This window comes from Folsomia candida, unplaced genomic scaffold (genome assembly GCF_002217175.1).
Source record: "Folsomia candida strain VU population unplaced genomic scaffold, ASM221717v1 Fcan01_Sc010, whole genome shotgun sequence".
NCBI lineage: Eukaryota > Metazoa > Arthropoda > Collembola > Entomobryomorpha > Isotomidae > Folsomia > Folsomia candida.
The window spans coordinates 1,786,336-1,793,960 of NW_019091202.1; the positions used below are offsets into that span (position 1 = coordinate 1,786,336).

The 7,625-nt window shown below is 35.9% G+C and overlaps 1 protein-coding gene across 7 annotated transcripts; it reads right to left on the reverse strand.

Moving 5' to 3' along the window:
- Positions 1 to 618: 618 nt before the first annotated feature.
- On the reverse strand, positions 619 to 7,415 carry LOC110854600. Of its 7 annotated transcripts, XM_035855226.1 has the most exons (9): positions 7,265 to 7,409; positions 7,102 to 7,197; positions 6,499 to 7,000; positions 5,616 to 5,916; positions 4,745 to 5,091; positions 4,054 to 4,140; positions 3,051 to 3,220; positions 1,828 to 2,123; positions 619 to 1,237 (listed from the first exon to the last, which is right to left on the reverse strand). In XM_035855226.1, exons 3-9 carry the CDS (start codon positions 6,625 to 6,627, stop codon positions 1,131 to 1,133), a joined length of 1,437 nt encoding a protein of 478 aa, XP_035711119.1. In that variant the 5' UTR covers positions 6,628 to 7,000; positions 7,102 to 7,197; positions 7,265 to 7,409; the 3' UTR covers positions 619 to 1,130. The 7 variants fall into 7 exon arrangements, 6 of the variants coding, with proteins under 6 accessions (XP_035711119.1, XP_035711120.1, XP_035711118.1 ...); XR_004835637.1 differs by having other exon boundaries at positions 619 to 975; positions 1,052 to 1,237; positions 6,499 to 7,411; XM_035855227.1 differs by lacking the exon at positions 7,102 to 7,197 and having other exon boundaries at positions 7,265 to 7,415.
- Positions 7,416 to 7,625: the final 210 nt, after the last annotated feature.

Below are 7,625 nucleotides of genomic sequence, written 5' to 3' on the forward strand. Positions count from 1 at the left end.
TCTGAATTTAATTAATTAATGTAAGAAAGTATATGTATGATTGTTTAAAGGATTTGATTCCTCACTCAAATTAAAGACTGAAACCTCTTTTTGATTTTGATAAGTTATGCAAATATGATTCAATCCCATTTTGCTAAGAGTGTACATATTTATATTAGAAATGAAACCTGTATGCAATTACCAGTTTTGTCCAAATCTGAAAGCATACGTTGGATTCCTATTTCCATTATTAGATGAACTTAACTAAAATGTATGTACACGTCAAGTCAAATCGCGATCTCCATATTTCTTTCGTTACATTTATTTAGAAGCGTCTGATGTACATAAAACTTCAGAGTATGTTAGCATCACAAATCTGCTGGCTAACCCGTGCAGTTCTTTCCCATTGTTTCCATTAGGGCGAGTCCAATGGGAAACAGTGTTGGGAAAAGGGGAAGGATTCCCCATCACTTTTCTCGAATACGAACCCGTTGATTCATATTTGAAATTTAGCATGAAAATTTTATTTCGTCATATATGATATCGGGAAACAGTATCCAGTATGAAAATATACTATATGAAAACCATCAAAATTCCCTTTGGATATTTTAAAATAAATTCCGGAACAAAAACAAAATATCAAATCTTAAAAATTAAATGTCTTTATTTATACAAGAATCTCATTAATAAATTTTATACTGCTTAATTGTCCCCTTCCAAGTTGAAATTCTCCCCTACTCTCGTTTCCGAATTCTATAACCTTTAGTGTTCCGGTGACGTGACACAATTTCCACCCAGACGACTAACGGCGATTCATCTTCTTTCTAGCATCCGTACAAATATTAGGAAGATTTTTTTCGAAAGTTAACAACTTAACAGTATTTGGTTTTAGGCTTTCCAGTCAATGATGAGTTGGTAATTTGTCGTCGCAGATCAAGTCAAAGAAAAAAACTGAATAGGGCGAGAGACTTAGACCGACCAGAGGAGGTGAAGAAACTAAAAAAGCATGACGAATAGATTCTTCCAAATAAGCCGCTCAGTATTTATCGGGGCTACTTGATATATTTCATGCCTTTTCGTCTAAATCCAATATGATTAATTCAGATGGGATATTGAGTTTTGTAAATCAAGTATGTTCCAATCCGATCCCGTTAATCCGATCCCACGGAAATATGAATGGATCCTTCATCTGGGGTCCTAGTAGATTCTAAAAAACATAGTGGGTACTCTGGACTCAAACGACAGGTCGTGAGTGTCCCTTGTAAGATTTTAAAATATTAACGCTTTAATTCGTAATGAAGAAAATTGTTTTGTTTATAAGAAATTGTTGAATTCGAGGGTAAGAATAAAGTTGTTCAGAAAAATTATGGTTATGGTGCGAGAGGAAGACAACCCTTTCTTTAAGGTCCCTGATCTTAACCACTTTCTCTTTGAAGCGTGAAATTTTTGTAGTGATTTTTAGGAAAATTTGAACATCTTTTTTACTAAAATTTTAAATATTTTTTAATATCTTCTTCGGTTTTTTCGAGTTTTATTAGAAAAATGTAATTCCTCCTGCACGATGACCCCATCACACTTGTCACGTTCCAGAATTAATTCATTCCCTTATCATACTCCTTAAGTCTAGTACGCAGGACGGATTTTTCACATGAAAAAGATTAATAAAAAATAGGTAGCAAAATGAAGTAACATTTTGCAATTTATTGGAAGAGACGCTCCCATGTGGTACAGCTTGTAGTGAAATTAGAATAATTTAGGCGACAGAGTAATTCAGTGCAAAACAAAGAACCTCTCGTTTAGCGTGAGAAATCCGTCCTGAGTTAATGGCTTAATGGGTTAACAGCTAACCTGCATTCGCCGCATATGATCCCACCGTCATGTCGATATGCTTGATATTATACCCGCAAAAATTATCAACCTCCTCCGGCCCGGGTATATTAAAGACGAAAATTTTGTCTTCTTGGTCCCTGCCCTGGAAATAGTTCCTTATCCCGGGGCGAGACAGACAGCCTAGGGCGAGTATAAATACGGCCAAACCTACCGGGCAGGCCGACCGCTTCATGGCGACGAGACTTTCATGAGTTTCAATGAGACGCTTCACTACGTCAAGTTCTCCCATGTGGGCCGAGTATGAACCACACGTTCTGTAATTGATGGATAATGTCAGTTTTTTACATAGATAATCTACCTTGATGTCGGAAGTCGTCAAAAAGTGTGGAGACAGCTTAGTTAAATTAAGCTTCCAGTTGGTTAACACATATGTCAAAAGTTGGCAAAAATGGGGACAGAAGAACTTTCCGTGCGTGCAACGCACAAAAATGTGGGTAAAATTAGGCTTTATGAAAATCCAAGGCAAGCACATGAAAATAGTCCGTGTTTCCTGCTTCTCACACATTAAACGAGAAAGCAAATTCCATGATGGAAGTTGCATCGCATCAACACGGAGCGATTGCCTTGTTCGAAGGGGCCTTACATAAAGCATGTGATCGATTTTCGGGGAATTTTAACACTATCCCACTCATGCGAGCTAAGTGCTCCATATTACATATAATTAACATGGTAAAGATAAAATGTCTTGACCTCCACCCATCCTCAAATCGATCAGATGCTTTCTGCACAGTCCATACGTGTTAGTCCAGTGTAACTCTACTATGGTTTTTATATTACTATTAGACCCCTTTCTTCCGGTTTTTGGTATGCTAGTGAAGCTGCAGATATTCTGATGGGCTGGATATTTAAATTGGTACTAGTTGGTCACTTGGTCATTTTAAAAACTGTCGATTGGGCCATTCAGCCAATTAAATATTTTTAAAAACGATGACACCCAGCAGACATTAAGGTCACAAGTTTAAAAAAATGGCTAAGGTTTTGAAAACTTAGCGGGCATTTAATAATATTTGTAAATCAGTTGGAATTTAAAAATCTCTGAGCAATTGACCAATTCGTGGCAATTTCAATATACAACATACTCATCGTTAGAACCTCGGCCACTGCGCCCTTGAGCAAGAAAATGTGCTGATTTTAAAATACAGACCATAAGTCATCCAGCTTTCTATAAAGTATCGACTTACATATTATTCCCTAAGAGACGTCCTCCCCTACCCCACATGGGAAGCAGTTGGGTTTGCACCCTTACCCTTGAAATGGATTCTGCCTCACTTGGAAAATACGACTTCCTCACAGCACCCAGCATGGCAGAGTGCAACACCGCAGTTACCGACACCCCGTGGGCACCTCCCACCTGACGAATTACCAGAGCTTTTTAATTAATTAGTGAAATCAATTAATTTGCTAATTAATTACCAATTTTCAGCTAATTAACAATTATAAATTAGTTTTAATTACCTTACTAGAGTAATTAAACTGAGTCAATTATAATTAATTAGTTTCGTGATATTTTAACCAATTAATTAATTAACTAATTAATTACTTAATTTTTGAGATTTATCTGGTTTGCGCTGTTTCGTTTTCCCAGGTAAAGTGGCGTTTTTTAATCTGGCAACTCTCCTATTCTACATGACTTATTTTCAAGCCCTCATAATTAAATTTCATGCAATAATTTCAACTTTGTTACAATAAATAACTGCATACTGTAAAGTATATAAGTGCCAATAATGGAAGACGATATTCTCAAAAATTAATATGAAAATCTTAACAAACTAACAATGTCAATACTCAAATACCATCATCAGCTCCAGTTGAACTTTACTTGATGGACTGATTATAATCATTCCATCAATTAAAGGATACATAAATGTATCCGAAATATGGGCGATGTTAAAATGTAATGAAATGATATTATAAATTTGAGTTGCCGGTAATTATTTCTGCCGTCCGTAATTTTATATTGTAGCTTGTAAATTTGCGTTGAAAACAATTATTTTTTTAACTAATTAATTATTTTTCGAGAAGTAATTAATTACTTTTTTTAGAAGTAATTAATTAGTAATTATAATTAATTAGTTGAAGCTCTCTAATTAAAAATTGATAATTAATTAGATTAAAGATGTCAGCGCTAATTATTAATTACTAATTAATTATTCTTTGCGTTAATTAAAAAGCTCTGCGAATTACGCTGAATGGGATTGATTCACTGGAATGGAAACGGAGTCGGGCAGCTACAGTTGAATAGTGCGAGTTGCCATCGAGCTGGGTCCAACCCTGGCAAAAAATAATTAATTACTAGAATTATTATATTTCCAATATATATATTTCGCTAATGTTCTACGTAGCAAAAATTTGAAAAATAGAAAAATGCATTTTGATTTCAATGCACTCTAAATAAAAATAAGTAAAATTTACTTAAGCTGGAATAAACAAAAAAAGGATGGCACAACCAAAGGGCAAAATTTATCCGCCAATTGGACACATTTTACGCAAGTTCCAACAAATTTTGCACAAAGGTTGGATACATTTGGTTGTTTCATCCTCTTTCTTTGCTCAACCTTTAGTAAATTTTAGTCGTTTTTTATTTAAAGTGTGTATTTTAAATGGGTAAATGTTAAACTTATAGTTTTCCAAATGCGGCAATAAGATCAAATTGTCTAGTACTTTTTATCCCTTTGGCGAAAATGCAATTTTCATATCATTTCTGAATTTTGAAAAGCCTTAAATGTATGCAAATTCTTAGTTTTTGAAAACTAGAATTTTTTAAACTTACTCTTATAATTAATTATGAGCAAATAGATGGATAAATTCTTCAAATCGGGTTGGAATTAGAAAAGTTGAAATGCTTGATAAAATCCAGATTTTTTCTGAAACTCACCTCCTTATCTTTGATCAGCCAACCACCTTGACCCAACTCTTTTTCGAGCTTGGCAATATCGTACGGTGCTGATAAAATTCTGAGCGCCTTGAAACCCTTACACCTTCCTCGTGCAGGAACAACTTGCTTACGAATTTTCGGATTCTGCGGACTTGTCATTTTGCGAAGAAGCGAAAATATGGCGAGCCCATCGGCAAGGGCGTGATGAAACCGGAACAAAACGGCGGAAGTATTTGGAGTATCCGTAATCCGCTTGATCAGAACGAGCTCCCACAGCGGGGCATTTTTCCGGAAGGGTTGAAATGTTAGCTGGGTCTGAAATTTGTGCAGCTCTTCAAGGCTTAATGCTGTTTATAAATAATGAAAAAAAGTTAATTACTTCATGGAGGCCCCAGGTAGTCGAAATACCCGGTACGACGCCTCTTCGGGCGTCGGCCTGAAATGTTTGCCGAGTATCCGGCCAGCCGTTTATTTATGTATATGTTAAGAATAAGGGGACTTTTTTTTACATAATTAACAACAATTTTAAAAATTGCGAAAAAACGAAAGTTATAAAAGTTGATATTACATAGCTGAAAACTTTATATAGAGTATAAATATGTAGAAAGTAATTTTGAAATTTATACTTTATTTTTAAATTCAAATTTGTCAAAATTTTACCCCGTTCGTTCCAAAAATTTCTTCTTACAAAAATTAGATCTATGGGATTAGAAGGGCAAATTATTTGTACTGTTCTGAATCTCAAGTAAGAAAATGAACATGTACATAAATTACTCGGGCCGGTACTTTAGAATACCCGGGTATTCCGAGTCTCCCGGGCATCTGGTTATTACCCGGTACTCGGGCCATCCTAGATTTTAGTTCAACATACCATCTTCGTGGGTGCGGATTCCACCATGTGGTAGCTCAGTCTCGGTCCAGAAAGGATATCCCAACCAGTGCGTAATACTCCTCCTCAATTCGGGATACATCAACTTTCCCGGGTCTCTTTCACACCGGGCTTCCAAAATGTTCCTGTCCAACATATCCCGGATATGGGCGGAATCCGCAATTCCCTCAAGATGCAGGCAACCCACGACGGTGTTCTTTGGACCGGTGTAGATTTGATCTGCCGCGAACATTCCGTCCACCGGGGCAAGCATGGAAATCAAGTCGTGTCTAAACTGGAATTGCTATCGGGTAATATTTGTAATAGTCAAAACCGGAAGTTCCAGGGAAACAACAAAATTTGATTTTGTTAATACTCGTACAGCCTGTAGGCCTGAATTTTGCGAGTACAAAATTGCCAATAATCTCATTCTGATCCACCCCTCCCGACCATTTGTCCCTGCGGGGAAGGGGCTGGAGGTCGTAAGAATTGGTAGAGACAGATGATTTATAGAAAAAGATGTCGAAAGGAGATTCGTACTTTTTGGCATACATACAACCTGAATCGAGTGATTTCGGAAATTTAAAGAAAAAAATAGTTGACAAAATTGCGGTGCTTGATTTTCACGGCTTTCTCCCTGATGAGTATAATCTGTCGTCATTTTGGGGTATTTCTCTTATCACCACCCAATGTTAAATTTAAGCATTTGTTTGCCCAAATTTTCGACATTTCTCAATATAAGGCAATATTAAATTCTGGGAAAAAAGACACTTTTTAGTTTTTAGCAATACAAATTTTTTTACTTCCCCTCGAAGTCCCGGTATCAATTATTGTTAATTTTTTGTTAATTATAATTTGTGTATGTACATAATTAGATTTCTCTTACCACAAATGCCAACAATTTTACCCCATTTCTAGCCAGATAAATGGGAATAAATGCCAAAATCAAGAAGGGAGCAAGCAGCCAAAAGGGCAGGTGCAGAATTATTAGTAAGAAATGTAATGTTTTGCTCATCTTGGAGCAAGCTTAAACTTTTAAAGGTTTCAGTTTTCTCGGAGTGACAAATTTTTCATTACTAAGTAAATTGCACTTCTCCTTATTATAATGGTCAGCAGTGATTTAATAATAATTTTATAACAATGTGTAAGGTCAAATGAGGAAAATTATTTAGAAAATGTGAGAGAAAATATTCGTGGTCAAAGATAAGAAAAATATGTATGAATGACCACAAGGACTGGAAAATGAGTCGTATTTATTAATTTACAGAATGGATTACAATCACATATGTAATTACTTTGTTTGTGTAATTATGCAAAATATTGACTAAATGTTGACGAGAACAAGGGGCCTGTGGCTGCTGAGTTTTTAGCTGCGTCTCGCCAACCGTCTGGAACCAGCAAAGTACCTCAAATTGGGGTCGAGTATGTAAATAATGTTTGTCTTCTCGATTATTAAAAACATGAAATATATTAAACAAGCACAACGAACCGATATAACAAACAAGTGGAAACGGAGTGCAATGAGTTGAACTTAAGATTTTTGACGGTTCGACATTTTTTTTACCTTTGACCTCCCAGCTGATTTCTGTAATCTTTTATATATAAGTATAAAACGAGTAAAACTAAAATTCTACAGTTGTTTTAACTTTTACCTTGGTTTCACGGTCATGGATTGGTCAGAGGTCAAAAATTTGAGGAATAGGTTGCTTTAAAAATGACACCCCACATGAAGATTAAGTTCTTGGACCCCTGGGGTCGTGGGGGTGGTCAGATTGACCTATGATCGAACTCGACCTACAATTAAAAATTAGAAGCACAATGGCGTAAAGGGTCTTTCCTTATGTTAAGGCGTTCTAGAGATACGGACGGACGGACATCACTATCACACGAACTGACGTTCATTTCGCTCCGCTCGTTAAAAAACTAGTTTACGCGATTTGCTTCAGGTACATACATACATACATAATGCATAAATCTTATCGAAAAAATTGAATAGAAATTGCATGTTTTTAC